This window comes from Haplochromis burtoni, unplaced genomic scaffold, assembly GCF_018398535.1.
Source record: "Haplochromis burtoni strain Fernald_Lab_line unplaced genomic scaffold, NCSU_Asbu1 Contig_107, whole genome shotgun sequence".
Lineage (NCBI taxonomy): Eukaryota > Metazoa > Chordata > Actinopteri > Cichliformes > Cichlidae > Haplochromis > Haplochromis burtoni.
Window position 1 is genome coordinate 812,374 of NW_024582468.1, and position 22,199 is coordinate 834,572.

Sequence of the window (22,199 nt, forward strand, 5' to 3'; positions counted from 1 at the left end):
AGCAAATAAAAGATTCTGTTCTGTCTCTGACAATAGGCTGTAATTACACAAAGGCAAGTTTTCATCGTCTCACACTTGTAGAAGTGTCAGGTTATTAAACCTTAGTGGAAACTGTAAGCAGTTCTGTAGTTTCACAAATAAAGTGGTGCTGGCTATTTTTGCATATATGCACTCAGACAAATGTAATACTCTTTGTTATATGTATCGTTATATCTACCACATTGCAGCAATAGAGGTCTGAGGATAAGTCTGTTATTCTAGATTTCTTCCAGTGTTCAAAGCCCACTGTGAAGTAAACCTACTGTTTATTTCTCTGCATCTAAGACCTGACAGAACTAATTCCTGTGCAGTGCCAGCCTACATCGTTCTCCTACTTGCGTCATTCTACTTTTGGACTAGACTAAAATGTTAAGTGGAACTTGTGATTGCTATTGCATAATTGTCGTTTAGTTTACATTTTTCACATAAAAAAAGCTGAAAAAGCTTTTTTTTTTGTATGTGCCACTTTAGTCTTGGATTATGAAAACATTACACCCGGTGCTTCTAATCTTTAAAAGCATACAGTACGTTACCTCATGTTCATGTCTTTTCATCTTTTTGCATATTATCAGACTTTGTCCGTAAGACACGCACAGCTCAGGTGAGCAGCTACAGTAACAGCTCATTATTGTCACCTGTCCTTCACTGAATCAGCAGGTAAGAACTCAGTCTATATTTGATTTGCTGAAGAAACTGCAGAGGATAGCTTATTTTGGTACCTAAATTGAAAGCACTTGAGCATTTTTAAATGTATGAAGTTAAAACAGTTAAAGCATTCCTGGCTGTCATACCAGAGATAGTGAAATAAGCGTAAGTGAAGAGACATATCATAGAGACTCAGAGTGCAATAAAGAACTACAGTTAGAATAATTGTCAAACTGTTATGTTTAAACAGTTATTGTGAAAGGAAAAAAAAAATTATTATATCCATCTTAATAAGGTCACATAGATGTGCAAATTTTGATAGACTTAGGGTTAGGTTTATTTTTTTTTCTTGTAAGCTAGTAAGGGAGAACAGTCTATATTGTGTTTATATTGGTAAAATAAAAAGAGGAGAGCATCAGTCATGGATGTCACAATGAATAAAGATGTAAAAATGTCAAGATTAATCCACTCCATAATACCAACAATACTAAAATGTCATTACCTAGTGCTTCAGTTACTTAGAGCATAATATTTTATTAGGTTCCTGTAAGAACTTGACCTATTTCTGGTGTGTCTATCTTTAATTATGTGTAGGCAAATATAATTACATTCTAATTTCGAATAAAATACATTTAAATTCTGTTTAATTACAGGGGAATTGTGGTCTTGGTCATGGGACATATTGTGAAGTGTTAAAGTATTAGGAAGTTTTTGATCACAAGCTTAATTTGTTTAAAAAAAAAATATTTAGGAACAAAAATGAAATATAAAGAATGAAATATGGATCAATACTCCCCACACATGTGGGTTTTTAGATAATGAGATGCTCAGAATTTAAGCTATATGTCTGTCTCAGCTTCCACTCAGCCTCCTGACTAATCACACCTTTGGAAAAATGGGCAACATCAGCACTGCGTGTCAGTTGAGCAACAACAGCAAGAGGAACGTTCGAGTGTTCATCACAGGGAAGGCTGTGGAGATTGATGCCTTCATCGTTTCCCAGTCTGATGAAGATGCCGATAAGGAGACGACCCCCTCCGTGGTGAAGTTCACCTTCAAGAAAGACATCGACTGCATCCGTGTGCTGGCATCCGAGACCAAGGAGGTGCCCTGGAGCCCTCAGCACTTTCTGTCTGTCCTCGTGGAGGATGAAGACGATGAAAAGATTTGTTCTAAACAAATCATTCTAAGCAAGGCGTTGAGTGCTCCGGTCGCCGTGCTGCTTTATGACGTGTAGACTTCTATTCATTACCGTCTGCACGCATACAGATAATGGCTTAAATGCAGAATTGTCATGTTGTTGTCACAAGAAAGTCAAATTGAATAAAGAAAATATCAAATTCTGCTGTTAACACGTCTCTTGTGATGCCTTCAATAAAAATGCCACTCAGCTTCATACTCTTCTGGCCTTTTGTCATTGCAAAGGAAGATGAGCTCATTTTGTGTCAGTCTGCTTGCATGACTGGTCCTCTGTGATCATCTGCTTCAGTCCAAGCCGCAGGATCGTTTCTACACTGCAAAGGCTTTATTCATTTTGGAGTCCCATGCTAATTAAAATAGCATGTCACACACTCTGTCACAGTCATATTGGTTTTTTTAAATTTGTTTCAGTCAACAAGTTCAAGTTCTAAAAGTGCACAAATATCAACATGTTTTAGATGCTGGGCGTTATAAATAACAAGTAGCTCTTGACTGTATACTTGCTTGATGATGCATCATAAATCATTCTCAAGTCGAAGACGTTAATTATTGTGCTTGTGATTTGCTGCAAAGAGAAAACAAAAGTGAGTTCAAATTGTATGGCAACTGATTCGACATCAGTTCATGTGAGTAAAGTGTTCACAGAAAAAACTAAAACAAGTTCTCAGCCGTGGAGAAGTAATTCCCAGAATGCATTTCCTCCTTATACATTAGGTTACCCAGCAGGCCCAGTCTCTGTTCCTTCCCTCCCTCTCGCTCTGCCCTTCTCTTTTCCTGTCAGGCTTCCATCATCTCATTGCTGCTTTGTACTGTCTCTTACCTCCATTTTCTGCTGAATTGCTGTCACTCCTGTGATGTCTACTTTCTACGTTTTGTCCTCTTTTCCTAGTTTCTCTATGGTGTGTGTGGCAGTCAGGGTGCCATTGTCTACCCTGTAGAGGTCTGTGTGTCCCTCCATGGATATGCCTCTCCAGACAATCACTGATCCCATCACCAAACCAAACTGGTCATGCTGAATAATGTTATTGGCAGCATAACGTTCTCCACGGCTTCAACAGAGTTTTTCAAGTCTGTCACATGTTCAGGATGAACCTGCTGTCATCTGTGAAAAGCACAGGGCACCAGTGGTAGACCTGCCAATTCTGGTATTCTGTGGTAAGTCAGACTTCACAGTGCCCGGCAGTGAGCACGGGGCCCAGCAGAGGAAGGGGGCTCTCAGACCACCCTCATGAAGTCTGTTTGTGACTGTTTGTCAGAGAGATTCACACCACTGTCCTGCTCATCAGATCATTTCGTAGCTCGGGCAGAGCTCATTCTGTTCCTTCTTGCGCAAAGGAGCAGATAGCACTCCTGCTGGTGGGTTAAGGACCTTCTATCCAGCAGAGTCCTAGAGTAACTGCCTGTCTCCTTGAATCTCGCCCATGCTTTTGAGACTGTTAAGAGACATATCAAAACTTCTGGCTATTCTGTATTGATCTGGCATCCTTTTTTTTTTCTTTTTTCTTTTTGCCTGTCCCGTTTGGCTCTTTTACCATCAGAATTGTTGTCTAAAGGCAAAGAAAGATGCCCAACGGATTTACTTTACCAAATTGACCATCCCAGCCTTGCCTAATGGTCCATTTGATTCACCTTTTATTGTTTATTTTATTTTCACTTACTGAATACGGGACAGACTTGACTGGGGGAAAGAAGGGGAGAAAGAAAGAGGGAAAGAGAAACAGCTGAGAAGAGGGACGGGGGAGAAGGGCAAAAGACAAAAACCAACAGAACGGGCAGAGAAAAAAAAATGCATATATCAATCACCTGGGTCACCTGCTGAGAAAGAAAAAAGAAACAAGCAGAAGAGAACAAGAGTAATAGAATAAACAACATCACAATGATATATGGGAATATGACAGTAAATACTAAATATTAAACATTATTGTGCAGCACATAAGATCAACAGACACACAGTGTGCTTTGAGGTAGGAGCCAAAAAGGGTGTAGTTTGTGGGTGTGATCACCCGTGTGTACACCTGTGAGCATGGACGCGCTTGTTTTTTTTAAAAGGTTCCTTCATGTAATGATCTGCTAGAGGGTGTGGGGGGGCCACAGCCCCGTCCTCCAGGGCATGAAGCAGGTATGGAGGAGATCAAAACTCCAGACATCCAGAGGCCCCCAGAACACAAGAGACCAAGGAAGACCAACAGAGGGGCAGCCGCGCCACTGTCCCAGAAAGAGCTGAGGAGAGTCCCAGATGAGGGCTCACTCAGCAGCCGCGGAGCAGAAGCCAGGGGGAGTTGCAGTGACGCGCCCGTGAGCTCCGCCGGCAGCCAGCCGTGCCTGAGTGACCGAGCCCCAGGCCGAGAGGCCGACAAGCGGCCGCCAAGGAGTGAGCCGGTGTGTACCTGGACGCCCATCCCGGACACAAAGAACCACCAACGCACCGATGTCTGAGGGAGTCCGCCACTGGCAGGGGAAGTGGTGGTGGGGGAGATAGGCCTCCAAACCTTGGAGGGCCTGAGATGTCCCCAGAGAGGTGGCGTCTGAACCCAACCTGACATATAGACACAGACATACAGGCACACACAGATCACAAACATCCATTCCCACCCTCATGCTCTCATATGCACTTACTCCACACTCAACCAACGTGGAGACAGACATAAAGAGACGCTGTACACACGATCACACTCCCCAAGCGTACTCTACAAACCGGGTCTAGGTACCCTTGCCCCTGGAGGGGGGAACTGCACCCAGACCCAGGTGGTGTTACCCTTTTCCCTGCGGTGGGGGGAGGCAGACCGCCCCGACTCCGCAGCAGCAGGGAGGCCCCACACTCCAGACCGCAGTCGGACGGCCAACTCCTCCTCCTAGCCCCCCGCTCCAGCAGGCCGCAGAGAATGGGGGTGAGAGAAGACTCCAAACCTCCCTCCACCCGCTCATTGTAGTGTTGATGCATGTGTGTTCTAAGGTGCATTTAAAACCCAGGAGGGCATGGAGCTACCTGCCAGAGAGCAGCAGGTAAGCGCATAGGTCCCTCCTGCTAGCCCTCAATGTCTACGTGTATTTAAAATTGAGAGGTGGGCAACGACGCCAGGGGTGAGGTTGTACACCCTGATGGTACTTTGGATTCCGTGTATCGTGCCCACCCCCAAGATCCTATATGTATGTGTAATGAGAGTGTGAGTAATGTGAATGTCTAAGTTGTGGGATAAAATTGAGGCAGAGGCAGCCAGAAGGGGACAGAGAGGGGGGTAGCCTCCTCTGCACCCTGGTGACATACCCCTACTCCAAGGCCCTGCATGTGTGGGTGGTTGTGGTGGAGCGGGAAGAGGGAGGCAGCTGGAGATGGGGAGGGAAGGAAGGGAGGGGCAAGTGACCCCTCCCTGGGGCCAGCTCCCCCGCTGACCCCAGTAGGCACCCCCATACTCCGCGACCCGCCAGGGAAAGGGGGCCCGGCCCATCCAGACCCACCCGCCCACAACCCCGGCAACACACCAACCAGGACCCAAGCCCCCGAGGCCCGCCAGGCCCCAGCCCAGAGACGGAGCGCCCCCAGAACCTCACGCCCATCCCGGACCCACCCATCTGGCATCCTGAAGGAGTTGGACTACCTGTGCAGGTATCTCCTCATTCTATGAGTATTAACACTAATCCTAGCCAAAAAAAGAAAAGAAAAAAAGCAGTCAGAAAATATGATGAGGGAAAAATGTCAGTGACCTCCACCTGTAAACCCATTCCTGTTTTGGGGGGTGTCTCATTTTTGCCCGTCTAGTTCTGCTACTGTTACTGTATTTAACACCAAAGTGGCTGAAACTTATTAACAACCGCCTCTTTCTTAACTAACTATACTGTCCTGTTCCAGGTCTCACTCACTGTGGGGTCTCCTTTACCAAAGAGTCCTCAGAGTGGCCCCTGTAAATCCTACTCTTGCTTACCAACTCCAAATTCTTGTTGAAGTTCTCATGTTCCTAATAAAGACTATTAAACTTGTGACTGTGTCTGGGTCTTGATGTTCTGGTCTTTATGACTATGGATAATTTGAAAAGTGGTGGTTCATACAAAATCTTGTATTTGTTTGCAAAAACTAAAGTTCTTTGTCAGTGAACAGTTTATTGAGCTCAAAAGAAAAACTTAATTTGAAATTATGTGAAGCAGATCAAACTGGTATGGTCTTTGGTCAGAATAACAGCTGATTTGAAGTGTGTCCTCATCTTTAATTTCCTTGCCTGACGTGATTTCACTGACACTGAACGGCCACTGTATCAAAGTCTGTTCTGTATCAACGCGAACATGACTCAGCTGCTTATGTCAATAGCACAAGGTCTTGCAAAACACTGGCTTTTGCATGAATTGTGATGGTGGAGAGCATTTTTCGTCACACAACTAAAGTAAAAGAAAAATTACTGCAGAGAAGAAAACATGTAACACCAAATAGTGCATAGTGTGCAAAATGAGCCTAATAACAAAACAGTGCTGAGAATTGTTCGATATCCTTTCACTTCTGTGCCTTATTTTGTTTTCTGTTGACACCACAAGTGTTTCCATGAACACAACTGTTGTAACTTTGTCACGCTAAGGCTCTTTAAATATGTTTTGCAATAGTCATAACTAACAGCAGTACACTTGGCAAGTTTGATAACAATGGGGAGTATTATTGTGCATGTGAAGATTTACACAGTGAAAGGATGCTGGCATGTTTTGATCTATTCTAAATAAGTGGAGGCAATATACAAGGAAACTTTATTCAAATTGTTCACCCTTGCGCTTAGTCATTCATGTTATCTTGTGTCCATGGGAACTCCACAGGACATAAACTCTATATATACACCGATCAGGGATAACATTATGACCACAGGCCTAATATTGTGTTGGCCCCCTTTATGCTATCTGGCACCAAGATGTTAGCAGCACATCCTTTAAGAGGTGGGGCTTCCAGGGATCAGACTTGTATGCCCAGAGCATCCCACAGATGCTCAATTGGACTGAGATCTGAGGAATTTGGAGGCCCAGTCATCACCTCAACCTCATTGTTGTGCTCCTCAAACCATTCATTTTTGCTTCGTGGCAAGGCACTGTATGCTGCTGACAGAGGGCACAGCCATCAGGGAATACCGTAATTAATGAAAGGGTGAACATGGTCTTCAGCAAGGCTTAGGTAGGTGGAACTTGTCAAAGTAACATCCACGTGGATGGCAGGACCCAAGGTTTCCCAGCAGAACATTCTCCAAAGCATTCCTCTAACACAGGGGATAATGGTGCCAGTATTCACCTTGTCAAATCCTTATGCTTGCTCATTTTTCCTGCTTCTATCTCATCAACTGTGAGAACAAAATATCCACTTGTTCCACAATATATCCCAGAAACTAACAGGTGCCATGATCAAGAGATCATCAGTGTCATTCACTTCTGTCTGTGGTCACAATGTTATGCCTGATCGATGTATATATGCTACATAACCATTATCAGTGAGAAACTGCGCAGTAAATGCTCATGCATTCACTTGATGACAGCACAGTGCCTTCTTTTTTTAAGAGGAAAACTGACTAAATCTCATATCATCTTATTTGACACTGGAATTGTTGCTCTATAAATCAGAATGCTGACAAATTTGTAGCTTTTCTGTAGCTCAGCTTCTCCGTTTGCTGCATGCAGATGAAAACACTGGTGCTGCTTACAAGCCGTGCCCGTGGAAGCAAAGCTAACAAATTTCTATTGTTATTTCAACACAGCAGAGGTTATGGCCGAATGTAATGCCTCTTCTCACCGCTAGATGTCAGTGACGTTTATCATTTATATCACGTTTTATCTATTTATTCGCGGTTTGGATTAGGAATAAAACATATGGTAATATAAATTAAATTGTCTAAAGTACAACTTATCAACGGTGACGAAAAGAAAAGATTCTCTGTTGTTGTAACGCCCATCTCGCACTATTGGAGGCAGTATAACATGTCAGGGGTGTCCAGCCTGTCCCTAAATGACATGACGAAGAAGAAACTGCCTGTCACATAAGCAGCTAGCAGAGTGGCTAATATCACCCTGATTAGGCTGTTTTCACTGTCAAAATGGATGTAAATCAGGCGAAACAGGAGCACCTGCTCGCATTAAAAGGTATTTTACTGTTAACATATATGTTGTGACTACAGAGGTTGTCTTCATGGTTAGATGTGTCAGTGTATCGCGCTGTTGTCATTTGCTGCTGCTTCAAGTTGCTAGTAGCGCTAGCGAATGCAATATCATGCATTTACTTTTGTGAAGGTGTAAACAAGGCTGATGGCCAGTGGTGCGACTTTAAAGACTTTTCTTTTCGTTTGGGGCGCTTAAAACATATATTAAAGACCCTGTTTAGCAAAGTGTAGCTTAAGGAACTGTGTCATAGTGTAAGCTAACTCTCTCTTGTGCTCTTAGTTGTTGCAGCTAATTTATTTATTGCACTAATTCGTTTTTTGTTTGTTTGCTTGGATTGGACTTTTTTTTTTCCTCGAGGTAACATTTTTTTTTTTGCTTCTACTTCCTCTAATCTGAATCTGAATCGGACTCAAAGAAAGAACTCTGGGAAGTTAAAGTGTTCATTTTCCTGTTTCTTTTTGTTAGCTTTCAGCTCACCACCCGCAAAAATAAATTCTGAGCATAAGTGATATCCTGCAAACTGTGCAGCAGTCAGAATACTAACGGTATTACTCAAGTATTAGCTACTACAGCTACAGGTTTTATGCAGTAGCGAAGGGAAGATTTTATTCCCTGTTTTTAGAGCACTTCATGGACCTGGGCTTTGACATTTGTGTGAGGACTGCAGAACATTTTACCTGTTAGGCAGTTACAATTTTTTATCAGTGAACAGCGTGTAAGAAATGCATCTTACAACAGTTTTGAGACTATTAAACAAACTTCTGGAACTTTAGGCTTACTGCATTTACCTAGAGAGGGAGTTGTAAAAGTTGCATTCAGATAAGGTAACATATAGTTGTCCTTCACACAAAACCTGTATAATTTGTGCGTTTTAATTTTAATGTCAGACCACCACTTTCCCACTCAGAACTTCTCTTTGTCAGCAGATTCATTCTTTGTTGAAATAATCTTTAGATACACCCCTGTTGTGGGTGATTTCAGTAACTGGTAAGCATTCATTCTTGAATGCAGGCTCCTGAATCCATGTGAAAATATCAGCTTGGTCACTAATTGGCTGCTAACCAGTGTCACTTTACTTTACAGTGATGCGCTTAACGAAGCCCACTCTCTTCACAAACCTGCCGGTGACGTGCGAGGATCGAGATCTGCCAGGTGAGCCTGTTTAAACTTGCAGACAGAGTTCCACCCACCGAGCCTGAAATGAATTTCACTCCATATTCTTTAGCAGAGCTGTAGCAAACGAGAACAACCGGGGTCAGGTCTGTGAGACTGAGCATCATGATATTATCAGGGAATCCAATTAGCTCAGTTGATGTTAACCAATCCAGTGCAGGACGTGGGATAGTAGGAGGAAACCACAATGGCTGAGCCACTGTACCACCACTCATAGTAATGACAGTTTATTAGTCAGAGGTCTCATACTCATGTTTATCAGGACGCAGAAGATCAAATAAGACAAGAACAGTAAAACAACAGCCTTGTGTCCATGTTATAATCCCTTGCATGTGGGTTGTTTTTGTTTTTAAATTGGTAGTCTAATGCTTTTGTTTGCATTGTGTAAAATGGAAAAGTTAATTCAAGGAGAAATCTGTTTGAACGCTTAAAAGCTTCTTGTTCATTAAATCTCCACCTTTTTACATGCATATACAACAATCTGAGAGATTTTTCCCAACCTCTGTAAATTCATGATCGTGTTCGAGAAGCTCACAGTCAAGCATTGCGAAGCTGAATGCTGAATGATAAGTGTTTTGTTTTTGTTGTTTTATTTTTTTTTAATGCTGTTGTTTTTCAGAGGTCCATGTCAGCATTGCACTCCACTACAGGAAATAACACAAGTATTGAGGCCAAACTTGGTCAGGGAGCTTCCTCAATTTTTTTTACACTCATTTAAACATCCTCTGTGGTTGCACCAGGAAATCCCACTCAAGTCAGCTTACAAACGAAAACAAGATACTGAGTCCTTGTTGGGCAAGAAAAAAAATAGTTAATATTTCCATGTTATCAAGCTTGTCCAAATGCTATAAAACAGAGGTAGACACATTAAAGTTGTTGTTGTTGTTAATTTATTTCAAACATGGAAACGATATACAGTTACATTTAGTAAAGAAAATAAGAGAGAGAGAAAAAATACTATACAAAAGTCAATACATTTCAATATAGCTACCGTTCTGATTCATTTACATGTTGAAAGGGAGTGGGAAGAAGTACACACTTATTTAATCCCACACCATTGCCATAAGTTATCAGTTAATATTTAGTAAGCTTCATTACTGATATAATATGTAATAAAAATAGTGAGCAGATTTCTGATATAATATATCATAAGTTTCTGTTGTTGTTTTATTATTCCCTATCAGCCACTGAGTTATGTTTTCTGAGTTTGCCCATACAGTGGATATAAAAAGTGCCAGGTTTTTGTAATGTTAAAAAATGAGACCACAGTCATCCAGTCCAGCTCTTTGCAGTGTCACTCTCATCCCATATTTTCTTCACTTTTTTGATGACGCAGTCTTTACTGTGCTCTGTGTTGTGGTATTTTCAATGCCGTGGAATTTATTTCTGTAAACGTTTGGCGACTAATAAGATCAGTGTGATGCTTTGCAAGCTCTCTGCGAGGGTGCCAACCTTTTCCTGTAGCAGGCAAGTGAGTAAATGTCAGGCGAATCCTACTAGAACGCCTGAACTTTACCTGGGGGTTAATCAGTCTCTTTAACTGATGTCGAGTGTATACCCAAGAAAACGGAACGCTGTGATTCAATAACGTGAAGTAGTTATGAGAGTGCACACGGTTTTATTTTATTTTTTTATTTCTCCTCGAACAGATTTGTTTCTTTTTTCAAATGATTGTGCGGGTTAAGGTGGGAGCATTTTGAAATCATTTATTGTTGTCTAATTAACATCACAAAAACCTGGAATCTTAACAGGTGTGTCTGTGTTGGGGTGGGTGTAGTAGTTAATAGTTAATTTGCTAATTATGTCCAAAATCTTTGCAAAAATGTCTAAAAGGATAAAAGTGACAACTACAAGGTCAAAGGTTAGCTTTGCAGCTTTGCAAAAATTTAGCCAGATGTTATATTTGTGACAATAATCTTCCATCTTTAAACTACAGTTATTTAAGACCTTTTCTGCTGCTGGGTTAAAAATGTGTGTGCTACGCATCTGTTTCTGGCATTTTTGTAGCAACATCCATATTTGAAGGATTGCCTGCTGTCATTAGTTAAACCTTTATTGGCCAAACATCAGTATAGTTTATACCTTCTTATTAAACCTCTTCAGAATCATCATTATATTTATTAAGTGAGTTACTGACTGACTGGCTGGCAGAGGCATTCAACAGCTAAGCAGTAATTCTAGTTCCTTCTTGTTGAATGCAGCACAGAGCAGTGCAGTGGTAACTGAAGTCCATATAAATCAAAAATGTGCTGACGAGTCTAGGTTGGACACCTATTTCTGTAAGTAGTAGGGAAGTTATAGTTTATTTTTAAAGAGATTTAAAGATGAATTGCATTACTATAAAAACATTCCTTTTTCTTGGAAACTTGTTGGGTCAATTGAAAACTCAATCGGTACCTTCAGCTGACCCTTTTTAAAATTAGCAGGATTTTTTCTGGGACCATAACTTTAGTATATTAAGTAAAAATTGACCTCAATATTATAAATAAGTCTTTTTACAACTGCAGCTATTGCCATCTGGTGGCCTTCAGATAGAATACAGGGTTAAGGTACTTCTGCATTGGCTTCAGTGAAGTAGCATCTGTATGATGTCTAATGTTGACAGAAACACATATTGGTACTCTCAATGTTTAATCTGTTTATTAAATTTCACTGGAGGAAAAACTTGAAAAAATGTTTTTGAGCATATTTTGGAAGGGTCAAAAACCCATGTGGAATAATGGTTGCTCAAAAAAAAGTAACAGCGTATGAAAGATCTCATCTGTTAGGCTCGTTTTGACACCAGGCTCGTCTTCTAGCTGTTGCTTTCTGGTCCATATTTATATTGTATTATCTTACATTATACATATGGACCAACAGGCGACTGTTGTTGTGATTTGCTGCTATATAAATAAAATTGAATTGTAAATTTAATCAAATTATTTCTGTATTATAATCACTTTCTAATCTAGTCCTTTTCTAACACACATAAATGTATCCTATAGCTGTGAAATGGAGAAACACACTGTTCTATGTAATAGTTTAGTTTAACTCCTTTCTTTTTTTAAATCCAATATGATCACACACATCACTGGGTGATCTGAGTATCAGCAAGGGACACTGAACTGAACACAGGGGCTGAATGTCCCCATTCAGAGTTGAGTGAAGTGAATATGCCAAAAAAAACATTGTCACAAACTGTGAGTCCACTGAAACCCCGAGACCCTCTGTGATCAAGCATGTAGGAGTTGATGTGAAACTGATTTGGTTACAGTCTTAAAATGTATTTTTCAGTCCTTTTAGAAGTTATGACAGTTTTAAAAAAAAAAAACTGTACTCAAAACATATTAATAATATTCAGGGTAGAATCTTGCATGTCTTTATTAAATACATTAAAGTTAATGAAGAGAAAATTATTCTCAGGGCATCAGGTGGAAACTTATATTAAGATGTTAGAACCTGTCATAAAACTAACCACAGTACATATTATTCAGTGAATTGAACACAAGATGTTTGAGGCGGAGTTATTAGAAGGAAAGAAGGAGACGTTGAAACCTAATGGTTTTACCTTTCAGGTTCAGTCTGCTTTGAAACTTCATCTTCAAAGCGTCTTTCTTTAGCTTTCTCATTCTCCTTGCAGCAAACTGTGCGCTCACCTTGTGCAGCGCTGCCTTACAGCATCAGAAGAGCATCTGCCTGTTAGATATCCACACATTATGTTTCTCCAAAGCTAATTCTGTTAGTGTGCAGGTAGATGTATATCTTATTGTTTTCATATCACTTATCCTCTAAATAGTAACTCTTTAGTGAGGACTCAAATTTCATGTGCGGGAGCCAAATTCTGGACTACATTATACATATCCGTGACACCTACCTACCCATGTTTTTGTCTCCACAGGGGACTTGTTTGGTCAGCTTATGAGGCAGGATCCCTCCACCATCAAAGGCGCAGAGACCTTAATGCTGGGAGAGATGCTCACATTACCACAGAACTTTGGGTAAAACACCAATCAGCTGTAACTCTTTAAAGTTAAAAACAGCAGCAAGTGCTTTTTTTTAAAAAAACAACAACAACGAATTCTTGTCTTCACATCATACAGAAATATATTCCTCGGCGAGACCTTCTCCAGTTACATAAGCGTGCATAATGACAGCAGCCAAGTTGTTAAAGACATTCTGGTGAAGGTACTGTAAAGAAGGAATACCTGCTCAGTTCAGATTGTGCGCTTTGTCTTCCATTCGCACGTAATCACGATGTGGTTCCCTATGTAGGCTGATCTACAGACGAGCTCGCAGAGGCTGAATCTCTCCGCATCAAACTCTGCAGTCGCAGAGCTCAAACCCGAATGCTGCATCGATGATGTCATTCACCACGAAGTCAAAGAAATTGGGACACACATGTGAGTGTTCCCACTCCCGAAATGTTTTTCCCAACTCACCAGTAATAAAAAAATTAATAATAATAATAATAATAATAATAATAATAATAATCCTGTTTGTTTGTTGCTGTTTTCACATTTCCAGCTTAGTTTGTGCAGTCAGTTACACCACCCAGCAAGGGGAGAAGCTCTATTTTAGGAAGTTCTTCAAGTTCCAGGTAAGTTATGGCTCAGTGTTCTAATTAGGAGATGGTTGTAAAGTCACGAGTAAGCTTAGAGATGAGTGGAGAAATGCCACAGAGCTACAACAGATTGCCTTCCTCTGTGTGGGTTTGGTGTCAGGCAATCTTCTGCCCTCAGTTCAATAACCAGCTGTAGCCTTGCTGCCTTTCCTTTAGATGAATTTCTGTCACTCTGATTCCCACTTTCAGTAAAACTCCAGTTGGACTAAACAGTACTGCATGGAAATATTATTTTCAGCTCGATGGCGGTATCTTATGAGAAAACTTCAGTGTTCAGCTTGCAATCTATTTTTAATCAGGTTTTGAAGCCGCTGGATGTGAAGACGAAGTTCTACAACGCAGAGGTAAATTAGCTCTTCTCAAGCAGCATTGCGAAGCTCTTATTTCATTTTATAGTCAGGAACATTTACAATAGAGGCAGTTAGCATTAGTTAGGCCTCCATGAAAACCTGTGTGCCTCCAGGTGAATAAATGATCCTGGAGATAAGTGGTTTTCCTGGATAAAGGCATTAAGCCCCCTCCTTTTTTTTTTTTTTATATACTCTCATTTTCATATCAGTAGCTTCGTGTATTGCAAATATTCATTGTCATCAACATTGGCATGTAACTCCATTTGTTTACTGTGTCTTGTCTTGTATTTTATTTTCTCCATTAGAGCGACCTCAGTTCTGTGGTAACTGTTTCTTCTGTTATCATCACTGAACATTAGCTTCTACTAATCATTTCTGGCGATGGACACTTTCTTTCTGAGCTCATACAAAGGTGCAAAGTAAAAGAATGGAAGAAAGTCTGAATATAGAAAAGATCTTCAGTGACTCAGTTGTTTGTTACCCCTTGACATAAACTTCCATTCTTTTTCTTTTGCCCTCACTTTGTTTCCTCTTCTTTCAAACTGATCCTGCACGGTGTTTGTGGTGTCACATTGTTGTGAGTGGGTACGGCATTGATTGCGGTTAGCATCACAGAAGGTGCTATGATTAATCTCGTATCTATTCGTCTATATGTGAATGATTATGTAGTAGCGCAAGTTCAGCGCTGCTCGTTTTTAAAGTGGACCTATTACTCTTTTCATATGCTGTTCCTGTTAAACACCAACAAAAAACCTCTGCAAAAGCACACACAACGGTAAACGGCTAATAGCAAGCATGTATCTACACTATGATATGAATCATGTGATTAAAACGCACGTTACTTTACAGTGTTTTTCTGTTAGCTGGTGTTTCCTTAAGTTGCACTCCATTTGACCTTTCAGGGCTGCCAGTGTGCAAAGATCACAGGCTTTAACCTGCTTCAGTTTCACACAGGTTTTTTTCCTTTTGTCATAGAGAGTGGACATCCCTAATGTGGCCATCTAATCAAACAGCTCAGACTATAAGCGCGGAAGCCCCACCCACCTGCTCTTCACCCTTCTGTTTGCAAGGGTCAGCCAATCAGAACAAAGTTACTTAATTTGTGCTGTGAATCACGAAACGCTGCCCTAGTGCAGTCTGAGAATAAAATATTGAGCTACAAAAAGCAATTTAATAGGTCCACTTTAACTTTTGTATCACTACAATTATGCTCTCAATAGTTAAACAGCCAACAATGACAGAAGTCTTTCACTATAAGCACTAAAATGTGAGGTTTGGCTGATTTCACACTAACTTCACTCAGAATGATCAAGTCACTTATGAATAACAGGCACAAACTTATCCACGCTTCCTTCTTTTTGTTTCTCACTTTACAGTTGTGGCTGCACAGACAAGTTTACTGTTGTAAAGACATCTGAGTGTTGCTCAACCAGATGCATTTATTTACTTGTGCCTCTGCACAAGTAAATAACTGTACTCTTAACCGGTAATGATTGCTCTCGAATATTAATAAACTTATTGTTTTACTTACTGCTGAGCGACTGAGTAGCAGTATTGAATTTGGCCTGTTACTACACAATACCAATACTTTTCACCTTTCCAAATGGTTTCATTTTTGAGCTGACCAATTTTATATATTTATAAAATCGGTGTACACTTGCAAAAGTTTTATTTTTCTATTTTTTGGTTCTAGTTTAAGCTTTCTAAGAACCCATAACTAGGGTCGCTCAGTGGCCCCAGAAGTATAGTTGTACACCATAAGATCTAAACTGGTAGAGCCAGACATTTACTGCCTGGCGTTACCTTGCTCCACATTTCCTGTCTTGACAGTACTGAACAAATAAAGTCAAACACTTCTAAACATACTTTCATAAGCCAAACTGCTTGATGTTTGATAAACTAATGTTTCACTGTGCAGCCCGTACTGTGCACCTGCCGACCAACAATTGTACTAATATGTCCTCAAAGGTACACTGAGCAAACTTAATAGGATTCAGTTAAAGTTTTTTTCTTTTAATGCCAGTCTTCTCATTGACATTCAATGTATAACTCCTATATGACCAAAGAAATTTAAGGTTCACATTTAAGTCTGTCTTAAAACACCTCTCAGATGTCTGTAAGAGTTACAGCTTCCTGTGATCTGTGGTGTCCATGCTGGCTGTGAGAAACTTCCATACGTTTCCTAGAAGAAAACAGAAAAATCTGATTGCTCTCTGTCATTTTCAGTGAGTCGAACATTAATTCCTTTCGAGAGCAGCACTCGCAGCATCTGTGGTCTGTCTTTTCTTTTTACACGGCGTCAGAAGTTATATTTTTAGTATCATTCCTCAAAGTCTCAGAGCACATTTGTGACGACAACGGGTCACAGATGTGCTCCCCAGTAAAGAAGTAGCGCGTGCTGTGAGAACCAATGAAGCAAGTGTGCTTGCTGGATCAGGAGGTTTTACCCACTTCCCTCGGGGAAATAACCACGAGAAACTCTAACAGCCTCTGTGAGCATGTGAATATCGTTTTAAGACAAACTTTAAAATATGAGCTCATCCTTTTGAAGCTGGCACATTGGCAAAAGCCCTAACCCAGCTGTTAATACCTGACATGTTGCTCAGTTCACCTTGGAGATTATGTAGCTTGTTATAAAGGCTAACATCAAATAGCCTGTTAGTGTGACGCTGTGCTTCTGCGCTCAGACAGATGAAGTGTTCCTGGAAGCGCAGATTCAGAACATTACCACCTCGCCAATGTTCATGGAGAAAGTGTCTTTAGAGCCATCCATGATGTACAACGTTACAGAGCTCAACACGGTCACACAAGCAGACAAAGGGTAAAACAAACACACATGTGTCCTTATTTTTGATAACATTTTACACTCAATACTCAGCTGTAACTTTTCCTCTGCAGAGAGTCCACATTTGGGAAAATGTCCTACCTGCAGCCTATGGACACACGGCAGTATTTGTATTGCCTGAAGCCAAAGCCGGAGTACGCAGAGAAGGCCGGCATCATCAAGGGAGTGACGGTCATAGGCAAGCTGGACATTGTATGGAAGACCAATCTTGGAGAAAGAGGGAGGCTACAGACCAGTCAGCTGCAAAGAATGGTATCTTGATCTGTTAGCCTACTGCTAGAACAGAGGCGCTCATTTCACTTACTGTATCCTCTTATGAACGAAAATACAGTTTAATCCCCACGTGTCCTCCAGGCTCCAGGGTATGGAGATATTCGGCTGTCTTTAGACCTGATTCCTGACACTGTCAACCTTGAAGAACCTTTTGACATCATCTGTAAAATCACCAACTGCAGGTAGAAACCCCTGAAAAATGAAATCGCCCTCATAATACAACCCTTAGTATTATTCAGTTCACTGAGGGGTTGAATTAGCCCATAATAACCAGCTTTTCTCTGCTTTTCTGATATTGCAGTGAAAGAACTATGGACCTGGTGCTAGAGATGTGTAATACTAGTTCTATCCATTGGTGTGGTATATCAGGGCGACAGCTGGGGAAACTTAGTCCTGGCGCCTTCCTCTCACTGCCCCTCACAGTCCTGTCTTCCGTCCAGGGTCTGCAGGTACGATCCAGACTTTACAATTGACCGTGTGCTCAGATCGAAGTGCTCTTTACCGACTTACTCGTGTGTTTGCCTCTTTGTTTCAGAGCATTTCTGGTTTGAGGCTCACAGATACATTTCTGAAGAGGACGTACGAATACGACGACATTGCACAAGTGTGTGTGGTCTGCCCGTTTACGAGCAACGAGTGCTAGGAGTTTTCTTTACCCCTTTTTTGTTTTTGTTTTTTTGCATTTTACATATGAATGGACCAACTGCGGCATTCTGCACATGACACTATGTTTTTTGCAACTTAATGGAAGAATATTGTATTTTACAATTAATTGTGAATAATATAAATCACTTTCTTTGAAAATAATGATGTAAATGTGCATAAATGTTAATAAATCTGTCATCTTTGATTTAATATTGCTTTTAAAAAGGTGCTTCATGGCATCTGTGTTGGCTTTTGTTATTAAAACTCTTACAAAGGCACAGACATGTATTTACTGACTTGATCAATGAGTTTTTGGAAACAGCAGGAGCTGTGTGAGGCTACTAAAGGCAGGGCTATAACATTTTTCTGTCATCATTTAGATTAAGTCCAAGAGTTGTTAGGTGTGGATAATTAAATTATAGTTTAATGCAATAGCAAGTTGTGCCTTGTTCTCAGATGGACAGCAAGTGGAGAGTGATATATGAAATGAAGGAATGGAAGGAAGAAGAGAAGCAAAGAGTGATTCACAGGCAAGACATCCAAGCGCTGTCACCAATCTTTGCATTTTGTTATTATCTCATGATACTTGTTTAATCAGCTACCGTCTCTCCTATGGACTTTTTAATGTCTACAGTCTCAGATCAACACAGCCCTGCCCTCCAGCACTATCAGCAGCAGGAGCAGCAGAAACCCCTCAACAGCAACATTGTACTGTGGCTGTAGCTCAGGTGGCAGAGCAGGTCAGCCACTAATCAGAAGGTCGGTGGTTCGATCCCAGGCTGCCTCCTGGCTGCATGCCAAATATCCTTGGGCAAGATACTAACCCCATGTTTGCCTACTGGTGGCACCCGCCCCTTTAAACCTCTCTGCGCGGCCCTGGTCAGTGGCTTCTATCTCCTCCTTTGGCCAGCCTATTACCCCAGCAGGGTACCTGATCACGGGCAGGGCGTACGTGTTGATGGCCCGGATCTTGTTCTTACCATTCAGCTGACTCCTCAGGACTTGCCTGACCCTCTGCAGGTACTTGGTGGTTGCAGCTTTTCTAGCGGCCTCTTCATGGTTCCCATTTGCCTGCGGGATCCCCAGGTACTTGTAACTGTCCTCTATGTCTGCAATGTTGCCTTCTGGTAGTTCAATCCCCTCAGTTCTGACTACCTTCCCTCTCTTTGTTACCATCCGACTACACTTCTCCAGTCCGAACGACATTCCAATGTCATTGCTGTATAGCCTGGTAGTGTGGATCAGTGAATCGATGTCTCGTTCACTCTTGGCATACAGCTTGATGTCATCCATGTACAGGAGGTGGCTGACAACTGCTCCGTTCCGTAGTCGGTATCCGTAGCCAGTCTTGTTAATGATCTCACTGAGGGGGTTCAGGCCTATGCAGAACAGCAGTGGGGACAGAGCATCTCCTTGGTAGATCCCGCACTTGATGGTGACTTGTGCTATGGGCTTGGAGTTGGCCTCTAGTGTTGTACGCCACATCCCCATTGAGTTCCTGATGAAGGCTCTTAGGGTCCCATTGATCTTGTACAATTCATATATAAATATAAAAAATACACATACATACACAGGTAGTAGAGGATGTCGGACTCTCGGGCCACTCTCATGAAGTCTGCTTCTGATTGTTTGGTCAGACATTTACACCAATGTCCTGCTGGAGGTGATTTTGTAGGGCTATAGCAGAACTCACTCTGTCCTCCTTGCACAAAGGAGCAAAAACCGATCCTGCTGATGAGTTCAGGACCTTCTCTGGCCCTGTCAAGCTCTCCTAGTAACAACCTGTTTCCTGGAATCTCCATGGTCTTGGGACTGTGCTGGGAGACACACAGCAAACTTTCTGGCAGTGGCACACACTCATGTGGCATCCTGGAGAAGTTGGACTACCTGTAGGGTCCAGGTATCCCCTCATGCTACCAGTGATGACACTGATCCCAACAAAATGCAAAACTAGTAAAATAAATAAATAAAACAGAAAAGATGAAGAAGAAAAAACATTCCTGTTTTGGGGGGTGTCTCATTTTTGCCCCTCTAGTTCTGCTACTGTTACTGTATTTAACACCAAAGCGGCTGAAACTTATTAACAACCGCCTCTCTTACTTAACTGATCACATCAGTATCCCACAAGTTCAACTGACTCGATGCTGTACTCTGATTAAAAAGTTCCCTTCATTTTTTTGATCATTATACTGTCCTGTTCCAGGTCTCACTCACTGTGGGGTCTCCTTTAACAAAGAGTCCTCAGAGTGGCCCCTGTAAATAATCCTACTCTTGCTTACCAACTCCAAATTCTAGTTGAAGTTCTCATGTTCCTAATAAAGACTATTAAACTTGTGACTGTGTCTGGGTCTTGATGTTCTGGTCTTTATGACTATGGATAACTTGAAAAGTGGTGGTTCATCCAAAATCTTGTATTTGTTTGCAAAAACTAAAGTTCTTTGTCAGTGAACAGTTTATTGAGCTCAAAAGAAAAACTTAATTTGAAATTATGTGAAGCAGATCAAACTGGTATGGTCTTTGGTCAGAATAACAGCTGATTTGAAGTGTGTCCTCATCTTTAATTTCCTTGCCTGACGTGATTTCACTGACACTGAACGGCCACTGTATCAAAGTCTGTTCTGTAACAACGTGAACACGACTCAGCTGCTTATGTCAATAGCACAAGGTTCTGCAAAACACTGGCTTTTGCATGAATTGTGATGGTGGAGAGCATTTTTGGTCACACAACTAAAGTAAAAGAAAAATTACTGCAGAGAAGAAAACGTGTAAACACCAAAAAGCACATAGTGTGGAAAATGAGCCCAAGGGTATAGCAGTACTCATCCTGTTCCTCCTCACACAAAGGAGCGGATACCATTTCTGCTGATGGGTTAAGGACCTTTTACAGCCCTGTACAGCTTTCCTAATAACTGCCTGTTTTCTGAAATCTCCTCCATGCTCTTGCAGCATACAGCAATCTTTCTGGCAGTGGCACGTGATGATGTGGCATCCTGGACGAGTTTGACTACCTGTAGGGTCCAGGTATCACCTCATGCTACCAGTCAACACACAATAACACTGACCCTAGCAAAATGCAAAACTAGTTAAAAAACAGTGGCAAAAGATGAGGTGGAAAAACTGCACCTGTAGAACCATTGCTATTTTGGGGACTGTCTCACTGTTGCCTCTCTAGTGCACTTGTTAATTTCATTTACACCAAAGCAGCTGAAACACATTAACAACCCCCTTCTGTTAACTTCACAGACCCGATCAGTATCAATTTCAAAACACTTGATCTTGAAGTATCCTTGGGCAAGATGCAGAAATGTGTGTAAATGTTTTGTAAAAAAAAAAAAAAAAGTGCTCAGGCACTGAAAAATAGCACAGTATGAATATGTGTGTGTGAATAGGTAAATTAGCCTTGTAATAAAAAAGTGGTTCACTGACAGTAAACAATGATTCTTTTCATATAATAATGACATTAATTCAAAGACATAAAGGCGCATGTGAGTAGTTTCGTTTCAAGACATTTATTATTTATATGGTTTAGACAAAACAATGTGCTGCCTTAGCATACCTGTGTTTCCATAAAGCATCTGATCTCAAATACCAGATTCAACAGCATGCAAACTGAACAATATGAATATGCTGTAAGTAGTTAATCAGAAATTAAATAGGCTTAAAGTTAGGATGTTAATTTTAGCTAAAGTGCTGTAACAACATAATGCAGGCGGCAAACACTGGTATACAATTAGACTGTTGTCTTAATTATGTTAAGTAGTACTCACTGAAAACCACTGATGTGAGTCTCAGGAAGGAACGGTGTTCATCACCCAATAAACAAGTACAGTGCATTCTGTCTACAAAAATAAGACTAAACAAATAATATAAACCCGATGTGTCTCTTGGCATACAGCTTGATGTCATCCATGTACAGGAGGTGGCTGACAACTGCTCCGTCCCGTAGTCGGTATCCGTAGCCAGTCTTGTTAATGATCTCACTGAGGGGGTTCAGGCCTATGCAGAACAGCAGTGGGGACAGAGCATCTTCTTGGTAGATCCCGCACTTGATGGTGACTTGTGCTATGGGCTTGGAGTTGGCCTCTAGTGTTGTACGCCACATCCCCATTGAGTTCCTGATGAAGGCTCTTAGGGTCCCATTGATCTTGTACAATTCATATATAAATATAAAAAATACACATACATACACAGGTAGTAGAGGATGTCGGACTCTCGGGCCACTCTCATGAAGTCTGCTTCTGATTGTTTGGTCAGACATTTACACCAATGTCCTGCTGGAGGTGATTTTGTAGGGCTATAGCAGAACTCACTCTGT

The 22,199-nt window shown here is 41.3% G+C and overlaps 2 protein-coding genes across 3 annotated transcripts in view; one reads left to right on the top strand and one right to left on the bottom strand.

The window, feature by feature from the left end:
• The first annotated feature begins 7,831 nt into the window (after nucleotides 1-7,831).
• On the top strand, nucleotides 7,832-18,257 carry trappc13 (trafficking protein particle complex subunit 13). Of its 2 annotated transcripts, XM_005929785.2 has the most exons (13): nucleotides 7,832-7,980; nucleotides 9,082-9,150; nucleotides 13,049-13,148; nucleotides 13,251-13,335; nucleotides 13,423-13,550; nucleotides 13,675-13,747; nucleotides 14,071-14,115; nucleotides 14,427-14,444; nucleotides 16,809-16,942; nucleotides 17,020-17,218; nucleotides 17,321-17,421; nucleotides 17,541-17,688; nucleotides 17,775-18,256. In XM_005929785.2, exons 1-13 carry the CDS (start codon nucleotides 7,935-7,937, stop codon nucleotides 17,880-17,882), a joined length of 1,254 nt encoding a protein of 417 aa, XP_005929847.1. In that variant the 5' UTR covers nucleotides 7,832-7,934; the 3' UTR covers nucleotides 17,883-18,256. The 2 variants fall into 2 exon arrangements, with proteins under 2 accessions (XP_005929847.1, XP_005929848.1); XM_005929786.2 differs by lacking the exon at nucleotides 14,427-14,444 and having other exon boundaries at nucleotides 17,775-18,257.
• Nucleotides 18,258-21,377: 3,120 nt separating this feature from the next.
• Nucleotides 21,378-22,199, bottom strand: part of sgtb (small glutamine rich tetratricopeptide repeat co-chaperone beta) — a gene marked incomplete in the record, with an annotated part of 7,480 nt that continues 6,658 nt past the window's right edge. Inside the window, 1 exon segment of the mRNA XM_005929852.3 lies at nucleotides 21,378-21,765.

Coding starts and splice junctions, on each gene's coding strand:
- trappc13 (XM_005929785.2), top strand. CDS start 7,935: ATGGATGTAAATCAGGCGAAACAGGAGCACCTGCTCGCATTAAAAG. Junction 16,943..17,019: donor GTCACACAAGCAGACAAAGG/GTAAAACAAACA, acceptor TTTCCTCTGCAG/AGAGTCCACATTTGGGAAAA. Junction 17,689..17,774: donor CTTCCGTCCAGGGTCTGCAG/GTACGATCCAGA, acceptor TCTTTGTTTCAG/AGCATTTCTGGTTTGAGGCT.